Source organism: Thermobia domestica, chromosome 13 (genome assembly GCF_964235325.1).
Source record: "Thermobia domestica chromosome 13, izTheDome1.hap1.1, whole genome shotgun sequence".
Lineage (NCBI taxonomy): Eukaryota > Metazoa > Arthropoda > Insecta > Zygentoma > Lepismatidae > Thermobia > Thermobia domestica.
Window position 1 is genome coordinate 211974061 of NC_137466.1, and position 23773 is coordinate 211997833.

Below are 23773 nucleotides of genomic sequence, written 5' to 3' on the forward strand. Positions count from 1 at the left end.
GATTTGTTAAGTGCATATGGGTCACGGTGGTTGTGTGGTAGAGCGTTTACTTCGGGTACGTGGGGTCTCTGGTCTGACCGTTTTTAAATTTGGGCATTCTGACCGTTGGGCAATCTGATCGGGTCTCACTTGGGAGGCGGGCAATTAAACGCAAAATACGCCGTTGAAAGTTAACGGAAACGGAAGAAAATTAGTTGAAATTGATTAGAAACTTTTATAAAAATCTATAAAAAGTTACAACTTATGCAAGAACTATGTTTTAATCAAGGCCGTACCCAGGAGAGCAGGTAAATTTGGGGGAGTATGTCATGATCCAAAGAGACGAAATGCCACCATCTCCTTATATTGTTTAACTCTATATGGAGGTTATCAAAAATTTCTTTCTGGCCTCGGACTTCATTCCGTATTGTTCTTCGCAAAAGTTGTGCATCATAATGCAACGCAACTTAAAAACTACAATAAACATTTATAACTACAATACCAATAATCGCAAACTAAAACGCAAATTTTGCATTGCGCTGATACTTACTGCTTCGGAATGAGGCTCAACGTAAAAATGGTAATAAATAAATAAATAAATAAAGACAGTATCTGAGATCTGAGACACCACCAGACAGTGACTATTTCAGAAAAGTTTCTGCGAAGGGGGGAGATTTCAATACAATCGGGTGAAAAGTAGTATTATGAAAATACTGTCAATCTACTTTGAGCATGATAGGATATATGGTCGTGGGGGAATTTTGTGGCTCCGGAGGGTTGCAAATTCCTCGGGCTACCTCCTGAAATTATCACTACTGCCACAAACTTTGCGTCGTTAACATAACGAGAATAAATTGCCGACCGGAGAATGTTTTCAGTCGTTTGGCAATGTTTGTGTAACGGAATGGTATACATAAAGAAGATGAAGAAACAAATGACGAACGACAATAGTTCAAGCGAAGAAACGTTTTGTTATGTCGGCGTTAGTAAATGAGTGTGTGATGTAATTGTTAGTATAATTGCAACGTCCTTAAAAGAGTGTATATATATTACTTATAAAAGTAAGACCAAATCGTACTGTTAGAGAAGAAGGCACATATTTTATTCAGAAATTGGGACGAACTCCTGAGGAGTTCAAGCAATTTCAGAATGAATGGACTAGCTAATCAGCAGGTATACGATTTTTTTTTATATCCTTTGTAGGCTATATGCAATATTAATGGATAAGTGATAATGTGTCATTTTGTTATTAGGTTTTACTTTAGGTAATTCATTCATTATAATGATTTTATACTAATTAACTCTTTCTCATCATATGATTCCATTTGGAATCACAAGCTTCCTTGGCTTTCATAGCGCATATATCGTGCCGAATGATTCCAAGTTGTCTCGTACGTTGTAGCATTTTCTCTGTGGTTGTAGTTATATCGTCCTGGCAGTATATAATTTTGAAGGAAGGGGGGAGTTGATTTTCCTACTACTTTAGATTTAAATGTATAATCCATTGAAAGAAAAAAATTCATTCTTCATTTACAAAACGATTCAAGTTAGAAAGGGTTAACACAGTAATATTCATATGAAAGGAAATAAATGTTCAGAAGCTTAGATGTAGCAGAGCTTTAATTATTAAATCACTATTAAATGAGTTGGCATTTATTCCGAAGTTGGGCGTCCGCTTTCGCCACGTTTTTTCGCTATTATCTCCTTTGCACACTTTCTGCAATTTGTTATTAGGTTCATTAATCCGACTCTTCACAAACTTTTAAAAGATTTTGCTCGTTATCAACGTATTGCTTCACAAATGTTAAAACTGTTAGTTCATTGCCCTTGTACATTCGCCATGTTGATAACAGAAATGCTCGTTTCTTTCCCACAATGCAACTGCTCGGTTACCTTGCGCCAAGTAGTTCCCTCCGCTCGCCGTATAGTCCCATGTTTATAACCGTTTATATATAACAAATAAACAGATTTTTCGAGACTCTTATATATTATCAAGCACATAAACGATCAAATTATCCATATCTTTCCTGTAAATTTTAAAAATTTTGCTGTAAACGGACGCCCAACTTTGGAACTTAACCCAATGAGTTAATAAAGAATCGAATTATTGAATAAATTGTCTAAAATAAAATGTATTTCTAGTGCGATTATGTAATTACAATTTACTTCAGGTATTTCGTTCGTATTAAAATGTTCATATTAATTTTGGGTTAAGTGCCGTATCGCCGGACCAGTTTTAGGAAATTTACCAGGTCAATTGGAGAATTTATTTAAGTTTGTGAGGAGGAATGGGTGAAAGTGGACTTCTAACTGAACGGGAATGTATTTCTCCAGTGTACAGAAGCTGTATTGTAGGTTAAGTGAAACGTCGCAAGTATGAAACCATGACAAGTGCTATTAAAATATTTATGACCACCAAAACCCACATGTCACTACCTCACTACCCTCATTTACGCGTATACCCACCGTCGATAACGCGCCTTCTTCCTTCGGGCTCACCCCTCGCTCCGCTCGCCCCCCTGCTGCGCTGCTGCCCTGACTGGTTAGATGACATTCGTGCTTTTCGTGGCCAACTAGCACAGGTTGGTTTGTTTTTGGGCTAGTTTATATGCCCCTAACGTAAGGTACCATCGTCTACCGTAACTTAATGTAATCCAACAGAATATAACCGAACGCAGTAAATTTTGGTGCTGTTTTTTAGTTTTCAAAGTAGTCCAGCGATACGGCACTACTGCCTTAATTTTTGAAAAACTAACAAAATTGATTTCACAAAGGAGTTGTGCGTATTAGTTTAGGTATGCATAAAGATAATGATTTAAAATACGTACCGGTAAGTTAAATATGTAGGTGCATTTTTGTGTAAGTCTATTTTCGGTGCAGGTTTAGTTTTGGCGCACCACATTTTAGAGGACTTACAGGTAAAAGTCAGTACTTTGCATGGGAAGACATGTATATTAGGAACAAATTTCGGATGGGATTTAGTATCTTCCCCAAGTCCTCGACATGATTTAAAGTGAGTCGTTGGGTTATGTTTAGCAGAAGAGGTCCAGACGTTCATAAGAAACACAAACTTTACAGGAGAAATGGATGATAAAAGTACTTAGATCTAACATAACGTAACCAAATCTAACCTAACCTAAACTAAACTAACTTAACCTAACGTAAATTTACCTAATATGAACGAAAATTACCGAAATTGTAACGTTTTTTAGAAACAATTGCTGAACCCCTTCTGCTAAACATTAACCGAATCGTCGACTACCTCCGCTAACGCGTCTGCTCCATATGGACGCACCCCTCGCCGCTGCTGGGGTCCCCTTGCTGCGCTTCTGCCTTGACTCGGTTAGATGGCGTTCGTGCTTTTGTGGCCATCTAGCACAAGTTGGTTCGTATTTTATGCACTGTAGTTTTTATACCATATGTCCGCTCTATTTATACTCATAACAGTTACAAATATCGAACCGTAATCACTACGAAGTGATTTAGGGGAGAAACTAAATAATACGTACCACAAATTTATCACACGAACAATGTACACATATCATACATCAACATTGTGTCACTACCTATCTCAATGCAATAAAATACTACAAAAGTGTGCTATAACCGTCAACCAGAACAAAACATACTTCCTCAATAGAGTGTGGGAAACACCAAAAATCGATTATCAAACATCAAACTTACCCTTGTACTCTATGTAAAATTTATTATCACAAATGTTGGCTAATCTGGTACTAGATTTGGTTAAAAATAAGATTCTGAAAGAACAAATAATAGGTACACTACGCTATTATATATATGTGGACAACATAATTTTCTTGTACAAGGGTAGTTCACAGCTGAATTTTAGTACGTAATTTGAGATTTACAGTTGAGAGAGAAAAGCAAGGTAGACTTACTTATTTACATCTCAATATAAGAAGTAACAAAAAGTTCATTATTAGTGTCCATTACAAGCCTACAGCCGGTGCACAGTATACCTTATAAACCTGCTCGTTCTGCAAGTACTAAAGCAAATATTTGGAAAAATTTCTTCCTACGTGCCATTCGACTTACCTCTCTAAAAACACTTTCAGATGGAGATTGACCAGTATGAATGGGTACCTAGTCCCATTATTAACCAATTGGTAACCAGGTTAAAAGGGATTTACCTTCCGATAGCCCTGAAACCGACACGAAAGACGTAAAATGGGTTGGATTGTCTAATTGTCCCAGATTGATAATCGTACTGAATAAGCTCTGTACACAATACGGTTTCTTACAGTTTCAAAACATCCAAAAGAGCATTACCCAGTTTAAGAGTTAATACACTGATCCCAATGAAAAATGATGTATCTATACAATAAAATGCAGTTGCCATGAGAGTTACATAGGCAAAACTAAAAGAAATTTTAAAGGTTCTTGTCAAGGAACATATTAGTGATTCAAAAGCAGAAAGCCCGATGTCAGGTCTTCGAAACATCTAGAAGAAACAGAACACAAGGTAGAGGATTCAAAAATTTTATTGGGAGCTAGAAATGAAGTAGAGTGACTTGTATATTAATGAAAGGAGAAATCAACCGATTTAAACTTATTTTGCACACCAGATCCTCTATTGGTGCGAATCCAATAACATACAAAGAGTGAAAAAGTTAATGATTTGACCAGGACTCTAACCTAGGATCTCCAGCATACCGTACCGATGCGTCAACTACTATGCTTAGTGGTTAACGCTTTGGCACGGTATGCCGGAGTTTCCGCATTCGAGTCCCGGTCGCTACTCGGTTTTTCACTCTGTATTTAAAAATTTATTATTATTATTTTTTTAAAGTAAATTTAAACAAGAATGATTAAGTAAATAGTTAAGTTATGGAAAGCGATAATTACAAAGTTCTCACAGCATTAGCATAACAACGAAAATAATAGAATGAGCTGGCAACTTTTCACACAAAAACAAAAGAGGAAGCAAATCAACTCCGCCATATTGCAGCTTGCATAACTACCATTTAATGTGTAATCGTTGTATTTGACAAACTGTTTTTCGGCACCACTCTTCCCATTATAAGTCCATTCCATTTTATTCCTTGATGTTTTTATTTTTCTTCTTCCTGTTTTCATCGTCCGTGACCAAGACTCCACGGGAGAGTCGAAAACTCAAAAGTACAAATAATCAGGAATTACATAAATCTAAAAGTAGAATAATCTAATCGTATGATATTTTCCAATAAAATCATTTATGACGGTAACTTCATCTTTGTCCAAGTTTAGACTAGGATTCCTCGTTTTGATGCAAAAGGATTTCAATATTCTTCTTTCAATGAAGGGTGACATTTTATGTAGAACGTTAACATAAACATTAGGACATCTGAAGTGAAAATGAAACCATATGGACTTCGTGGAATTCAGTGTCGGATGTTAGTCTGTAGTAGATTCGTAATGAAGAAGTTAGAAACAAATCAGCAAATAATAGTGTTGTGTTATCACGGATGGATGTCGTAAACATTTATTTACTTTACATGTTTTAGCGCTTCATGAGTTCACAGCAAAGTCCAGCAAATCTTCAGGCGTCGGTTGATCGAGAGAAAATATATCAGTGGATCGTGGAATTGTCGAATCCTGAAACAAGAGAAAATGCGTTACTTGAGCTTAGGTAGGTTTAACAGGTTTATTTTTTTCTTGCTTGTTGATATGGTATGTGTATTTATTAAACTAAAAAGAATTATCCTTCCTGAGGCATTTGGTAATAGCAAACTGCTGTGCCTTTTCTTTTAATTCTATACCAATAACTTTTTTCATGTTTCTTCGTAGTACCCAAATACTTAATACAGTGAAACCTGTCTTTTGTGGAATCGAACCGTACTCGCAAAAATTTCCGTTAAAGGTTCGTTTCCGGTTAACGAAGGTAGACCTATGAAAAAAATAAATGTATATAATGGACGCACTGAAATTAAATAACTTGAGATGTTGTACGTACCTTAATCAATTTACGGCATTTATTTTTACTACGAATTAATGCACCAAAGACTTTCAATGAACAGAAAAGTACTGTACATGCGTTAACTTAATTTTTCCAATAATATAGGAGGGTTCTCTGTACACATTGCTGCTTATCTGCTCAACTTTCCACACAGACTTTAGCCTGAGAAACCATACTAAGTATATCAACGTAAGGCAGATGTTGCAGTTCTTTTAAACTTTTCACAGAATCTTGATAAGTCTTTAGCCTATAGTCTCCTTCCAACTCAATGCCTTATTTCTCTTTTTCCTCCACCTCCTCTTCTCCTTTCCGACTTTCCATATAATTCTCAATTAAAGCATGTATATCCGTCGTGTCTGCTTCGGTTTCCACATTACTGTCTATTTTGCTAAAAATATATCTAACTTCTCATAGAACATCTTAAAACTTTGTAAATGCAGCACCTCGAAAGTTAAAAGTTTCCGTTAAAAGGCTTATTTTGATTTCTGTTGTCCGCGTAATACAGTTTCCGTTTAATTTGAAGGGAATTTTTCGGCAGTAAATTCATGGGACCGTGAAATATTTCCGTTTAATAAAGTGTCCGTTGAAGACAGGCTTTACTGTAGCTTCTGAATATTACGAAAAGCAGCTCAGCTTTATTTCATCAGCAGGCTAATGCTTCTAATCAAACATAAAGGAAAACTCACATAGTTATTACTTTACCAACTTCTAGTGGAAAGGTATTAATTAGTATTAATGCGTTCCGTGATAGCAATCTACCTTTAGTAGAAGGAAGAAGCCAGTAGCATAAGCACACAACTAGAATAACAGTGGACCTGTCTTTTTGTCATCTGCGTAACTGTCGTATTCCTATATTTGAACTCTGAAGGACAGGCGATTTTTAGTGATTAAAGAATTTACTTGGAAAGAAATTTATTATTGAGCGTTGTCCTTCAATGTAGATGAGTAATGACCAGGGCCGGATTAACCCATCTGGAGGCCCGGAGCTATAAGAAAATATGTAGCCGCTTGCATTGTAGCACGTAATTTGTTCTTGATAAGGGCTAGTTTGGAGAATCCTCTCAGCATCACAATTCGCGATTGGTATTGATCACTTCTGTTCAATGAGAAAATATAAATCACGATTCTCATGTACTATATTAGATCTTTTTTAAGACTGATTGATGCTAATTTATTAAGCCTGTGAGTGCAACCATCGAAGAAATTTGTTTCATATTTTTGAACATATTTTGATGATGGTTGTATCTTGTATAATTCTTTTAAAACAGCCAGTTGAGATTTTTGATCAGAGTGGAGGCCCGGGTCTACAGCCCCTCTAATGCCTCCCCCCCTCTTCCTTAATCCGGTCCTGGTAATGGTGGATAAATAATTGAACTCACCTAAGCGTCCAAATTTAATTTGTGATCACAGACATTTCAACCATTATTTCTCGCTTTTCTCAATTCATATATCCTTTAACAGGTTTACATTGGTTGAAGAATTATGTTATTGTAACCTCTTTCACTGTAGAAATAATGATTATAGTTATTTAGTTAATTCTCTTAAAGATTCTTTGTGTATTTGGATCCCGCAAATGAGTTCAACTCTTGTTATTAATTGATATGCATCCTGTCAGTTCATTGAATAATTGAAACGATCTGTGTTCAAATAGGGTTTTAGTTGCTGAAGGATGAATGAAACTATTACTATGCACTGTCCATACTTTTTTGCGGAGCAGTGCGTCGGACTCTTGAAAGGTAGTCACAAATTGTTCTAAATATTACACGGAAACGAACTGATCGCGTAAAAATAACAACTTCTCTCTTAAGGACAATGTAACTGAAAAAAACAAAACAAAAAAAAAACAAACAAACAAAGAAACGGAATAGCGTTAACCGCTCCGGAAGAGCCATTTGCAATCAGTATGAAATAGAAGGGTGTCCCAGTGCCTTCAGATCCATGGTCTTGAGGATAGAATTGCTGTAAAGAAACCATTCCTTCGAACATAAAACATTACAAAAAGGCACTCCTGGACAAAATAAAATAAATAAATAAATAAAGACCGGAACGATGAACAATGGAAGAGGGCACTTAGGCCCGATGAATCTAAGTTCCGACTTTTCACCTTCCAGTGCTAGAAATTTGTGCGTCATCGTTCCGAAGAGCGCTTTCATTCCGACCATGTAATACCTACAACAAGGCACGGAGATGGTATTGTCACTGTTTGGGGTGCTTTACAGACCACCAAGTTGATAATTTAATTCATATTAATGGACAAAAGTGTGTTTAACAGCATTTAAGTAAGACATGGGATTCCATCAGGAACGCAGATTTGGAGCAGTAACGTTGTACTATAAGAGGATTACCATCCCAAATATTCTTTTAAGCTACCGTTTGCAGTAATTATTTCCAATGCAATGTAAACGCTTACATCATCAGCAAATTAAATAGTCGCCATTGTGATTGTATTTGTTACCCATCGAGCTCATGTAAGATGAACTGGTCAGGGTAGTCCGTAAATAGATGCCAACGAATATTGAAGGTCTTTGGAAGGCTCTTCAGAGCTACTAGGGTTGCATAACTTCGCAGACAGTTGAATAAATTAATCAAATTAATGCCTGGAATTTGTAATTCAAATATACTCAATAAATTTGTCTCAGTGGAAACGACTATGAGCAACGATATTTATTTTACAGAACAAACTTGGCTTTATATGTATACATATCTTTTTAATTCTGAAAAGTCTGTAGTGTGACTTTTGACAATGACTGTATGTATGTATGTATGTACGTTATGGAGAAAATTAGTAAAATAATCACAGAGTCCGTCTTACACTTCAGTGAGAACTAATGTTTGTTTTTATTTCACTTTTCAGCAAAAAACGTGAGGTTGTGCCTGATCTTGCGCCGATGTTGTGGCATTCTTTCGGCACAATAGCAGCTCTTCTTCAGGAAATAATCAACATTTACCCTGCTATTAACCCTGCCACGTTAACAGCTCATCAATCCAACCGAGTGTGTAACGCCCTTGCATTACTACAATGCGTCGCTTCACACCCAGAAACACGCTCTGCATTCTTGCAGGCACATGTGCCATTATTTTTGTATCCGTTTCTCCACACAGTCAGCAAAACGAGGCCTTTTGAATACTTACGGCTTACGAGTCTCGGAGTTATAGGAGCTTTAGTGAAGGTAATATGTTTGTTTTTAAAACTTTCTCACTTATGTATCTGTAGGAATCTCTCCTAGCATTATGCGAGAATTGAGAGCTTACACTCAAACTTGTTGCGTGCATCCTATTCCATGTTCTAGGTTATTATTGCTAGGAACATAGAGTGAGTTTCGGAAAAGCGAGAACTGGTAGGTATTCGATTGAAATCTCCCTCCATTCACCTAAAGGTAGCGTGTTTTGGTATATATGACCTCGCATTACAGAAGACCAGTAAAATACAGTAGTTATACCGAATTCTATATAAAACAAAAATATTCTTACGTTATAAGTATGTGATGTTAAAAAAATAACCATCCTACGTTTATAACGTTGAATTTAATCTGATGTCGCCAAATAACATAAGATGGGTTGGAAGATAGCTAGTACAGCCAACATAGTGAGTATCGTTATGGTGTGCTTCGTGAGCTAGCGTGATAAATTAAGGTGAATCTGTGACATCAAGGTTGATGATCGGTGGGTTAATTCTATACTTTCTGTGCTTCAACAAAATTTTTAATTACAGTAGTCTGAGTTCTTATTTAGAGTGCCTTGCTGTGTGTTTAATCTAGATTTGTCAGTTGTGACGTAGTATAAAAAGGAAAAATTCAAAGCACTGCTATCTGACTGACCTGGATCGATTTTCTGAAAAAAAAAATAAATAAATGAATGAATAACCAAGAGATGGAGGTATTACAAGTGATATTAGTACCCCGAGAAAACCCATGGACACGATGTTGTCCACCACAAACTACACGGCCGGAGATCGAACCAGAGACCCCACGCACCAGAGGTAAGCGTTATTTGGCTCCCTTTATCCAAATAAAAATGTAGTTCTTTTTTTTTTTTTTTTTTTTTCATCTCCTTTCTCTCTGGAACCTTCCTTAGTAACATTTTTATAGAGTGCACTTGCCATCTTCAGTGGAGATATCTGTGGAAGATGGGTAGTAAATAGAACTATTTAAAAGAATTTCTCCACCAAACATGATTATATAAGAAAACAAGTATAAGCTAGTGAGGTGTTGCTAGGGAAGAATTTACAGAGAACCTATTTTTTATTTATTTATTTATTTTTGAAATGTTAAATTTTATTTGGATACATAGATGAGAATATTATTCAGATCTTTTAAGTTCAATATTTTGGAAAATGTTGGTGTCTTTTATTATTATTATTATTATTATTATTATTATTATTATTATTATTATTATTATATATAAGGAGAGCGGGTCGTCGGTTACTTCTCACGATAACTCTTAAACGGAAGCGAATTTTTTAAAATTATTTTTTGGGCAATAGATACTGGAGTATTAATTGATGATGGCGACTTACGTTTGTTTGTTAGTACACATGATAACTCTTGAATAAAAGTGAAGTTTTTTTTTTTTTTTTTTTTTTTTTTTTTTTTTTTTTTTTTGCAAAATTAGTTGAAGTTACACATCTCGCTACTAGATGACAGCAAGCATCATCCAGCTGTTGATATCTGCCGGACGAAGTTGAAACTTTAACTGCCCAATACTTTTTATTGTTCCACCACAGTTTATTATCCTTCTATCTTTATTCGTTGATAGACCTGAAGTATACACACCTGCACGTGTTCCTTGGGAAACGACTAAAAATGAGGTTGTTTGTTATTTTGTTTTATTTTTAATTTGGCTTTACTATGCTTGACTTTTGTAGACATTTCTGTGAAAATTCGTTGTTCCGTCAAAAAGGATTTCCATTGGCCAGGACTTTGTACTGGATAGAATTAAACAATGTCGTATCCGTGGAGATTCTCTCTCTCTCTCTCTCTCTCTCTCTTTTTTTTTTTTTTTTTTTTCATTTCATTTCATTTCATTTCGTTACACTTTCGTCGTATTCCATTGCACCGATTATTCCATAATCATCAGTGTGTTTTTATCATCCGTCGTCTTAGGCAAAAAAGCTTATAATAGAATGTTAAACTAAAAATCTTATTTATATATCAGGACGTGGGGTAGTGGTTAACGCACAGGCATTGGTTCGATTCCCGGACTAGTCGCAGTTTTTTAATGTGTTTATATATATATATTATGATGTCCCTTATATATGTTAATTTCGTGTTTACGATACGCACAACCTCGAAATGTACTCTATGTGACCGTAAACACACATTAGTGAAATAGCAGCTCCCTACGAGAACTTTAACCCGTGCGACTTGACGACCGAATCATTAAATAACGTTTTCACATTATAGTATAATTTACAATGTCCGACCGTAATAACAGAGAAACTAAAAGTGACAGAGAAATGAAACTTTGCTCGAAGTAACTAGAGAATGGAGGACATCCCCTCGTGTATTGACGAACATCACCGGATGAACAGTGTTGCCGACCCAAGAGAAAGTTATGTTTTTCTACATCGAATGATCTAAATTGGATATCATCATTGGAAGCAAAAATGACAATAAAGACAAAAAACACGTTTTGTGATAATAGTGCATTTTAAATCTGTGTACAATTGTATAGTGCTATTTCAAACAAAATATTTTTATGTTGAGTAGGCAACACTGCTTTACCTATGACAACACTGTTTATGGTTTTCGATAGGGCATTTTGTTCTCATTTTATTGTGCAACTTTTGTTTTGATTCCTTTAACGGTTTTCAAGATATTTACTTTAAACGTACATAATTCTATAATATAATTTTTTGGATATTCAAATTTTGAACCCCCCTAGCTCCCATCCTTCTGGTTCATAGCACCTTAAATTTTGCTCATTTTCTTTTATCATGATTCTCCATCAGATGTGCTATGCGGCAATCAGATATTAGCGACAACTTGTGGGACCCTCCCGTGTGAGAAGTGTGTTTGTAAAAGATGGCAACGCTGCGTACGCCAACGGCGTTTTGCATGTAACATGTTTAACGTTATTTCTCGAAAAGTTTTTAACACTGATCTGTATTTACTCTCTCTTTTGTCTGTATTTTCATTGTTGCTTTCAATGGTGATTTCCAATTTAGGCCATTCTATATATATTGTATTCGTATCTACAGGGAATTGGATTTAAAAAACACTTTCATTTTGTCAGAGTAACCCATGATCCATACACATTGTGGGACACTCTGACTGTTCATCTTCCACAGCCGTCCATTTTATGTCTCTCGTTTCGATTTACCTATCACCAGCAGACGAAATATTATTTATGTGTTGTTTGTTTATTTGTTTAAATGGTATACTTTCTAATATTGAAAGCTATCATTAGCTATATACAATATTTCCTGTCATAAAAATACAATACAATAACAGTTCATTATTATTTTTGATCCTTCAAATATTGCAACCTGTGTTACTCCAGAAGTCATCTTCTTAGAACGCATTTTTTCTAAGAATGAGCTTGAATTGTACTGCTTTGATCACATGACTTATTTTTCGTTTTAGTACAGATGAACCTCAAGAATGCTATTTTTCCTAAATGTGTAGATTTAAGCTCTATTTGACGAGTAAACTGATGAACGAATACACACAAACTACTGTACTATTAACAAGTGTCGTCAAGCAGGTCTACCATATTTGACTTCTGATTTTGCAGTGTTGCCGATTTCGAAGACTGTCTAATTGTTTGAACCAGTATTCATTAAAAAAAAAAAAAAAAAAAAAAAAAAAAAAAAAAAATTGTAAACGTTTCGGCAATATATATATATTTATTGCGTTCCTCAGCACGTTATCCATTCAGAAAAGTAACTAATGTTATCTATGAAACTACGTACTATTTATTGTCCTCTTTCGAATATAGTTGAAGGGTAAGAGGAAAAAAGAAGGAATGTCACAAAACTGCATTTTCGAGAAAACTGCGATTTAAACCGCGTAAGAAGAATAGGGTTAGTTACATCTTTTGCCCTTTTTACATGGACATTTCTACATCTACGTATGCATGGCATATACAGTCAAATAGTACCAAGAGTCACCAACAGATAGGACAAAGCACCCGAAAAAGCACATACATGGACATTCCTTGCTTTTTTCCCTTACCCTTCAGTTACTTTTCTTATTTCCCGTGATCTTCCATAACATTTTCCTTATATCTAAAAACTCTTTATCATGAACCCTATTTTTATGTAGCTTATTAATAATAATTAAAGATAATTACGTCTCAATCTTACTTGTTTCGCCTGTAAATTTTATTCCATCCTTCTAATAGCGTAATTGGTCGAAGAAAAGTGGGAAAATTGGAATTGCACGTAGAGAACCTTGCTATTTTCTATCTTGCATGTTCGAGATCTGTGCCTTAGGTTGAAAAATAAATTAAATGCTTGTGTCTTCAGTACTTTTCTTATATCCAGTAGGCTTCCGTAAAATGTTTCCTTGTACCTAAAAACCTCTCTTCATGAGCGCTGATAAAAGCAACAACGTTTTGCTGAAACATTCACGTGGCCTCGCGTACCGTTGTCGCTAACGCTCTCGTCTTTGTGCAAGCGGTCCTGGGTTCGTTTCCCGATGGGGACACTCGATCGAAAAAATGTAACTGCTTTTTGAGGCCAGCCATCTTCAGTGAGGTTTTTCCTAGATTTCCCTATTCACACTAAGCAAATGCCTAACATGATGGTCCTAGAACGCTTTCCTTCCTTCCCTTTCATCGGATGGTGCGCTCGGCGAGGTACGTCATCCCTCACGTACGTGACTGGCTAAATGGCCTTAGATGCCGAAAGCCCAGAAATCTAATTCCTAATCCTAATCCTGAAACATTCACAATTAGATAATTGTGGGTACTTTTTTTTAATAATAATAGTGAATATTGAATATGCATCCTATTAAATCAAGTAGCTATTGGAAGTAGTAGCTGTAATCATTAGTATAATGCTCGCATCAAAATTAAGATCAGTGAAGGATGTAGCGTATGGAATGTCCAAAGTTTGCATGTCAGTGTTGTCAAACTTACGATTATGTTTTTCTTTCAACTTCCGTGCTGTCCTTAATTGATGAGAATGAAATTTTTGTTTTTCAGACTGACGAGCAGGAGGTGATAACGTTTTTGTTGACGACTGAGATCATCCCGTTATGTTTAAGGATCATGGAGAGTGGAAGTGAGCTGTCAAAAACAGTCGCCACATTCATTCTGCAGAAGATTTTGCTCGATGATAGTGGCTTGTCCTATATTTGCCAAACATATGATCGTTTCTCGCATGTAGCAATGATATTAGTAAGTAGTTTTAAAATATTTCATGTTTATATAATTTTTTTGTGATTAGCTCATGTATACAGATGGTGAACAAAGTCTTCATCTTGTTTGAAAACGGCTAATCTATTGTACACTTAGTCAAAGTATACGAGTGTGTGTGTCTCAAGCCAACGGAAGGATACTAGTTACATGTCCGTGAGCTAGTGTTACAAGATCACGTGACTTGCTTTATCATTTATCTGTTTCACAGAACAATAACGTAACTCAATATGCGTGTAATTTAGTAGTAAATATCCATAAGAGATTGGAGACTTATACAGTGTTTAATTTAATGTAACAAGTACAGCATGTCCATGAAAATACTGTGATACTTTAAAGTGGTATTACGTTGCTTTAGATAATCGTATTTAAATGAAATTGGTCACGGTTGAAAGAAAAACTCAAATATTTTTTTACTATACATCATAGACATTAAATGTGGGCCGCACGAGTGGCGATGCAGACATCAAGTCGATATTCCCATACACGCCACACACCTCCAACATATTTGATGGAATGGACTGAATGGCAGCACTAATACGAACTTGCACTTCTTGCAGGTTTTGAGGCAATGGGGGTTCATAAACACAATCCTTTACGTAGCCCCATAAAAAGAAGTCACAGACCCACAAGTCAGACGATGTCGGCGGCCACTTGTTCCACAATTCCCACATTGACAGATTGTCTCCTTGAATGGCCTTTCCTGTGATGATGTTTGCTTAGCATGATCCACAAAATCACGGTAGCACTTCAAAATTGACGTGTGTGTAGCGTGCCTGATGTTCACACCTTTGCCTAAAAGCACGCTGAACCTGCACCAGACTGCGTGCTGTGATGTTCCAAATCACACCAACTTCTTGTGGGGTCAAAATAATTCCTTAAAACTTATTCTTTTAATAACAACACAATACAACGACAGGAAATAAATGTACGTTAGCATATTACGGCGTAACAGTACAGAAACATAAAAGCTTCCCAAGTGACCTGCAGCAGAAACAGCAGCTGCCTGCTAAATATCCAACAGTGAACCCATATCGACTAATCACAAAGTAAACATGAGTGAATTTACTTTTTTGAGTTTGGTCCTGTCCATTATAGATATTGTTGTCTATTGTTGACATTGAGTTTTTCTTTCAAATGTGACCAATTTCATTTAATTACGATTATCCTTTGCGACGTAATTCCACTTGAAAGTATAATAGTATTTTTATGGACACGCTGTATAAGTAACTTTGTGTTTTCCACTGAAATAATTTCAATAAAAGGTGTAGCCTACCTTCTTAAAATTACTCTTTTTAATTTCTTAAATTATATCACGCCTTAGTTGTTGTTATAGTAAAGTATTTATTTATGAAATATGAACAAATTTTTGATGTGAAGAAAATTATGTATTTTTTTTTTCTTTCTTGTTCAAAATGTTTGATTTTGTTTCCATTTTCAAATGAAGTGAAACAAGTGTAACGCTAACAGAAAATAGTGAAACATACAGCATTTCCCTGCTAGGGGTTTAGCAGCTGACTTGTAGATTTGTTCACGTGACTAGTGAAACTACCGCTCTGGTCACAAGCTCTTGCATAATTTTTGAAAACAGAAATTGCAGAAACACGTGAAATATACCATCTGAGCTTGTAACTTGTGAATTGGTAGAGGGGATTTAACAAATCTTAAGAACACTAAGAATATTTAGGATTTAAATAAATACATGGACGTTATTTCTCACTGCTTGACTTTAAGATTGTTTAATTTTTTTAAAAAAATTTATAATAATTGTTTTTATTATTATTATCAAAAGATCATTATATTTGAGTAAAAAAAAAATCTTGTAGGCCTTATCTGGAGAACTACATATAGTGTAGCCAAATCCAAACTATCACTTAACTCAGTATGATGTGCTTATTTCGTAGAAAATACAAAAACTCGGTTTAGGAGCCTTCCAAAAATTTTGTGACCCCTGATCCAAAAATTAATTATTGGCCAAGATTGTAATCTTTTGATCCATTTTTTGGATCATTCCTAAAATTCTTGTTGATAAGACACAACAAACTACAGACCATATCTTATTGCCGGTTATCATAGACTGTGTTAACATTCCACAAGGTTTTGTATACACTTACTGTAAGAGTTTCAATTCTTACCTAGTTTTTCAAGTTTACAAGACATAGCAACAGTAGAGATTAATAATGTAAGAAGGAAGGGAATATATATGCAGATACTGAGAATGGGGTGCGAATGTGCCTCTAAATATTACAGAAGAAATACAAGTTTGTGGAAACATGCGAACAAAAAGTAAGCCTCGAATTTTGTAATGTGTGTTCCTTACGGTCATTAACTTATTAACAGATGTACAATCATGTGTCACACAGTATTAAATATCTAGAATGTTCTGATGGAAGAATGTATCAAAAGAAGAGAAAATACTTCAGAAGGAGGCACAGCTCATAGAAAATCATTGTACACAAATTCGTAGATATCTGTAATTTGAAGTATTAGGAGAACGTGGAAGTATCGAGATACGATTTTAAAATGAATTAATTTGATTGACTGTCTGATGTTGAGTGTTTGTTTTTAGAAGTAAGACTATTTGAGACGAGGTCTACTCCTAAAAGTGGGATCTGAACCGTTACTTGGGTTTTCATCCAAGACAAGTACCCCTATTAAGATCGAATGCTGTGTCACTTAGCGACGAAGGAACGCAGCTGCAATCGAGGATATGTGAAGAAGATGGAGAAAATTTAAAATATAGGTAAAAACTAGAAAGCCGGTTACACTTTTTGCACCACCAAATAATTTGGCTTCGTTTGTGAGTTCCGTTGATTTCTGTAAATTAATCTTAATTGACTACCAAATAATTGTTAGAATCTCTAATCATAAAATTTGAAATGTTCGTTGAGCTCATTATGCAGACAAAAGAAGGAGAATGTTTTCTCCTCGTATAAGTTTTACATTTAGCAGGGTAATTGATGGTATATTACTTTTCATCTGTCATTTTAGTATCATAATTCTTTTCTCACCGATTGCTTTAGCATATAAAACTCAGCGTCGAACGCAATTGTGTAAGTATGTAAATTTGTGTGAGAGTGAAAAACATATATCTTTTTATGTACATAATATTTCTAATCTTTTCCCTCTTTCATTCTTTCTAAAGGGCAAAATGGTTTTATCTTTGGCGAAAGAACCATCTGCACGTCTTTTGAAGCATGTGGTTAGGTGCTACCTACGACTATCGGACAATCCAAGGTAATTTAATTATTTTCTTAAGGAACAAGTACGTAGAACACATTTTACACACACAAAAAGTCAATGACTGACCTTCCTACAGAATTGCATGTCTGTTGGTCGATTGCGTAAGTCATTGAGTTAGACCACATCATAGACTTCTGAGTGAACTTTTAGATTTGTAAAATAACTTCCGGAATTTTTTCAATTGCTTACTGATTTTTTGAAAGGCTGTTTTTAACATTGTATGTTGTAAATGCGTTTTCTGTGTCCTTTGCCAGCCTAGGATGTAATGAAATATTGATCCATATCTGAATTGATATTTTGTTTTTAAGATCGTCGAGATAGGTCGGGATCGTCAACCCGTTTAAGTCATACCCTATAGGATCTATTGACCGATTCCATTTCAAATCGTCCAGGCAAACCATAATTGGTCCCCATCATAGTCTCAGATTTCATTTATATATATTAGGATCTACATGCAATATTATTAGACCCATATTTTTTCTTTTTGCTGAAAAAATTTTTTTCTTTGATATACAGCCTTCCAAAATGGCTGCCCTCCTCTCGGATTGCTCGAAAAACTGAAAAATATGTCAAATTAAAAGTTTTATTGTAGAGAAACGAGTGTACTTAGTAACATAATCGCAATAGCAGAAAGAGTATAAAGTTGTATGTTTAGGTGGAGAGCCAAAATTCGTCTATTGGTCCAATAGGAATTGCGAAATTCACTCGCAATGTTGCCAACTTTGGTGAAATTTTTGCTAACTTAAAACATTTTTTTTGTGTCCCCACGAGCAATGTCAACCATCTGCTTCTAGCCTCGAAATCTACTCCATAAAAATATGGGTCTAATAATTTTGTATGTAGTTTCTTATTTTAAAAAATAAACTAAATCTGAGACAGTCGTGTGGACCACCCTGGACGATTTGAAATGGAATCACTCTATTGTTTTTAGTTGTGGTGCTTTTAATTTGAACAAAAATTAATTATTCACCGAAAGGAATATTTTCACGGCTTGACTTTAGTTAAATCAGTTGAGGAAAACTCAAATTGCATGTAAACGTGTGTTCCAGTATTATCCCAGGTTGACCCAGAACGTGGGAGGAGAGATTAGAAGTTATAACAGTAAACCGGCTTTTCAAATACGAGGTGCAGATACGAGGGGGGTCAGAAAGTCAGGTTAGAAGGCCGATATTTCTGGAGTTTTGTCTTATAGAGGAATGAGGCCATCACTCCTTCAGACGAGGAGGTGAAACACTTTGTGACAACGTGGCTAAACACGCAAGGACAGGATTTTTACCAGGGGGGAATCTTTAAACTCATTCCATGATGCTAAAAGTGCCTCAACCGATATGGGACTATGTCGAAAAATAACCTAATGTATGTACTATCTGTTTGCTGTATTGGTTGTATGAAATAATATATACATGTTTCACTGCAGGCTTTGTAACCTTACTTTTTGATCACCCTTCGTAGATTATTAAGAGTGTATCAAGTAGAAAAGTTGTGTATCAAGTAGAAAAGTTGTGTATCAAGTAGAAAAGTTGTGTATCAAGTAGAAAAGTTGTGTATCAAGTAGAAAAGTTGTGTATCAAGTAGAAAAGTTGTGTATCAAGTAGAAAAGTTGTGTATCAAGTAGAAAAGTTGTGTATCAAGTAGAAAAGTTGTATCCGAGTTCCAATTCGCTCGTGAATAACGATGTATTTTTCAGTTCAACGGTACATACGTTGGCAAAACCTTATTAAGTTGAAGGAATGAATGAGAGATTCCAAAGGTATTTGTCAAGTTTATCAAAGCATTAAGGGATACAGAATAGTTCGTAAGTAAGGTTATTGAGAAAAACAGAAATGAAAGTTAATTGAGTTTTATTATTATTATTATTATTAAAACGAGGATAAAAAATTGAATGTTGATGCTGTCTATAAGTGGTTCCTTCTCATGGGCTATTTGTAGAGTCCAAATAATGTAAATTAATAACAAGGCATAATTTTCAATACCTAGAATCTAGCCCACTTATCGGCATTCATTTGTTCCGTGCTTGACATGAAATCACTTGATAAATTTTCTTACCTGCATCTTAGGATATTTTTCCTTAAATTTGTTTGTTTTACACTTTATATTACAAAGTTCTCATGATATTCGGTGAGCATTCGTGAATTGAAATTTTAAAATAGCTTCATCTTTTAGTGGGATGCCGCTGTCTTTGTTTCAGAACAAATAAATGTTTTTGAATGAATATATATATATATATATATATATATATATATATTCACATCTTGTAATGTGTTTTGCTATTTCCGCGCTTTGATCTTCTCAGAGGGCTGGAAGTAGGTTAGTTTGAGCCTGAAGCTCGAACAAGATGATTTTTGCGCAATAATCTTTTATGATTTTAATTACAGTTTAACACAAGAGCAGTGCCACGATCGTTTAAAAAAGTGTTTCGGGGACTCTGCCACTTCATGCGCAATCATTTTAAATTGATTTGCTGAAATGAAAGATTGAATCAGATGCAGCTCAGTACATAATAAAAGATTATCTCGGTCTTTCCAAGCGTTGCAGTCACTGGGTCTCATATGCACTTACACATGAGCAAAAAGATGACCGCGTGGAGTGGTGCCGCTATGTGCGTAAAAGATTTTCGCAGAGGCAAACTAAAGACGTTTATAATATCGTCATAGGTGACCAAACATGGATTTAGGCCTATGACTCCGAAATAAAACAGCAGTCGACAGTATGGTATTTTCAAAACGAAACTCCACCTTCGAAAGTGAAACGAGCACAGAGCTTGGATAAAGTTGTGATGGTATCGTTTTCTTCTAAGACCGCCCATGTAGCAACTATACAGTTAAATGATCAACGTACAGTGACAGCAGATTGGTACGTTACTTATTGCCTTCCGAGTATCTTTGAAGCTTGGAGGTCTTCCACCGAAAGTGTCCACTGTATGACTTTCTTCTTCATTCCGACAGTGCAGCGAAAACTTTGTAGAGTTTTTACAGGAAATTGTAGTCCGTATTCTACCGCACCTGACTTATTCTCCAGATTTAGCTCCGTGTGACTTTGCCTTCTTCCCAAAACAGAAGAAAAAGCTTCGAGTATACCGCAAACAAAGGAAAAGGCGATCGCAGCGTGTAATAATGACATTCCAAAAAACGAATTTTTAAAAATATTTGACTCTTGGTTTTCAAAAATGCTTAAGTGTATTGATGCTTGTGGGGAGTGTTTTGAGAAATTTTAAAACGTTTTATGTAAATAAATTTATTTTTCAAGGAATATCTAAAAACTTTTGGCATGCCCCTTGCAGCAGAGCCTAACAAATTTATGACAGTACTACGAATAACGTTTCCACGGTTCGTTTTTCAGTACAGGATGATATAATGAGCTCACTCTTTAGATTATTTTGTGAGTTTTTTCTTTAAATATCTAACACCTGAAGTCTTTAAAACATTAGCTTCAGCAACAGCAATACTAGATATGGGGTGTATAGCAAGGGCAAGCCTTTGGAGACAATGTTATCTTTAACCCTCGCACTACCGACAGGGGTATACTTTGTGCCCATCCCCAGTATGTTTTTTGTAATTATTCTTGTAATCGTTCCTTTAAAATTGTTTTTTTTTTTTTTTTTTTAAAAAAAAGCTTAACATGCTTGCTAAAGCGTATAACTTACTGTGTTGCAAATTAAACGTTAGTGTGTCTTACAAATTTGCTATTTTAAGTTGATGGGCAGAAAATACCCTCCCGTTAGTAGGAGATGTGACTGATATTTAGTAGTCACTCCTGGATGAATGTATAATAAATAGCAGTATCCAGCCTTTTCTGCATTTGGCGGTTAGTCTTATTTCGTTCTGTACTGTTTATTTTGAGAGTTTCATGTTAGTGTGCCTCATGTGGGCACAAAGTACCCCTCCCCCCGTTGGTAGGAGATGTGAATGACATTTAGAAGTGTCTTTCCTAGATGGCAGCACAATAAATAGCTGTTAGTCGTATCCCATGTACTGTTACTTCAGTCTCTGTAGATTTTTGTGAAAGTTTCTAATTTTTTTTAATTTTGCGTGGTATATTTAATCTTAACAGCTGGGTACAAAATGACCCCCTCTCCCTTGATAGTCCGCGTTACAAAAAATACCTAGGTAGTGCGAGAGTTAAAAGAAAGATATTATGTGTAATGGTAAAGTGAAGAGTCCTAGTAGGATCTATTTTACCCTTTTAATGTCTGTTTTAAGTCATAGAGATCTCTTTCTCAAACCCGATATTGGTGATCAGTTTTTAATAGCTCTTCCGTATATAATAGTGCTTTTGTTTTATAGTACTTAGAATTTTTTTTTAAAATCTTATAAGAATTTCAATAATCTTAGAAATATGACTGACTTTGCAGGGCACGAGAGGCGTTACGCCAATGTCTTCCAGATCAGCTGAGGGATAGCACTTTTGCCAGTTGCTTAGCTGACGATAAGTCCACCAAACATTGGTTGTCTCAGCTCCTGAAAAATTTGGAGACAGCTGGACCTGCAGTTGGAGACCCACGAGTGGGAATTTCTCCACTCGCACCACAATAATCTTGGAATTTCTGATTGGGTAGTTGGTTTTGAATCATAAATACGGTGTTGTGTATTTTATCTAAGAAATAATAGGTGCATCGAATGTCAAGTGAACGTGCATGTACGATTATCTGATTAAAGGAAAAATGTATATACTGTTTAACATGGAAATTTTGGGGAAATATGAAGAATCGAAGTGCATGAAACAATCCATATAAAGACTGATATGATGTAAGATACAAAGACTTTTTATATGAAAAATTAAAAAAAAAAAGTAACTTTTAAAGCAATATTGATAGCATAAATATATATTTTGCCGATAAGACAGATCTATAAAGATCATTATAAAGTCAGTTTTATACATATGCCATTAAAAAGAAAAAAAAAAGTAGTGTGTGTATGGTAGGATGTGTTGAATGTCATTTTCAGTATTAGTTTTTAGTTCTGCAAACAAGTTCGCGTTAGTTGTTTTGGTATATTTCGTGTGGTTTTCTTTGCTTGAAAGTGCTAATTTTGTTTCAGAAGAGAATGCCAATAGCTTTATGAAGTAATGTTCTTTTTGTGTTAATCTCTCAATAAATGGATGCCTTTATATAATGTATATAATTTTATTCTTAATGTTTTTCGTGTTTTGTTTTCTCGTTTCAAGAAGACGTCTCAGTAGATTTGCAGTTTTAATTTCCAATATACGGAGGAACAAGGGGTAATAGAAGTACTTAGAAACCAACGGGCTAGTGATTATAAAGTACGAAAAAGTGAACTTTTATTTTAGATAAATTCTTGATCGATAATCTATTTGTTAGCTATTTAACTAACGGATTGGTGTACAGATCTTTGTAAAATCAATATGGTTACTTTATTCCGTAATTATTATTTAAGACATTGCAAAATCACGCTAAGGAATCCTGTTATTCTGCTTATACATTTCTGTAATTACTGAAGTTCTTTTAAGCTTCCAAGCTTTCGACTTTCCCCTGGAGTCTTGGTCACGGAGGTTAAAAACAAAACAAACAAAAAAAAAAAAAAAAAAAAAAAAAGAAAGAAAGAAAGAAAGAAAAGAAACAAGGAACGAAAATGAACGGACTTACCAAGAGAAGAGCTGTATTGTAGAAAAACACGTTGTCTAAGTGCATCAGCAATCGCCAAATGCAACACAGGGTAGAAGATTCAAAAATTTTATTTGGAGCTAGAAATGAAGTTTAGAGACTGTTTTTTGAAACTTTATTTATTAATTTAAAAAAATCGATATAAGGGATGGTTGAGTGTAGTGGTGGGCACAAAAACCGGTTTTCGGTTTTTTTAGGGAAACCGAAACCAGTTTTTGAGAATTAAAAAAAAAAACTTTGCCACCGAAACCAGTTTTCGATTTTCCCCAAAATTGGTTCTATTTCTGACCAGAATAGTGTTTCGTTTTTCTCCAGAAACCGATTCCGTTCCCACAGAAATAGTTCTGAGTGTTTTCTAAAAATTGTCACCGAAACCGGATTTGAAGAAAACCGAAATGTCGGCTTTCGGTTTTTCTGGGAACCGGTTTCCGGTTTTTTTTAAATATAAAAACCGGTTTTGACCATCTCTAGTTGAGTGACGGATGGGAGGCAGTAATTACAAACTTTTCACAGCATTGGTATGTCAATAAAAATAAGATGAGTTGGTAACTTTCCAACAAGGAACAGGAAAGGCGCGCAAATTGACTCCGCCATATTTTAGTTCGCTTCACTTC

The 23773-nt window shown here is 35.3% G+C and overlaps 1 protein-coding gene across 1 annotated transcript; it reads left to right on the top strand.

Moving 5' to 3' along the window:
• Positions 1 to 882: 882 nt before the first annotated feature.
• Rcd-1 (Required for cell differentiation 1) lies at positions 883 to 23433 on the top strand. The gene is made up of 6 exons (XM_081737318.1): positions 883 to 1152; positions 5484 to 5608; positions 8790 to 9105; positions 14084 to 14278; positions 17442 to 17533; positions 21891 to 23433. Exons 1-6 carry the CDS (start codon positions 1129 to 1131, stop codon positions 22069 to 22071), a joined length of 933 nt encoding a protein of 310 aa, XP_081593444.1. The 5' UTR covers positions 883 to 1128; the 3' UTR covers positions 22072 to 23433.
• The last annotated feature ends 340 nt before the right edge of the window (positions 23434 to 23773 follow it).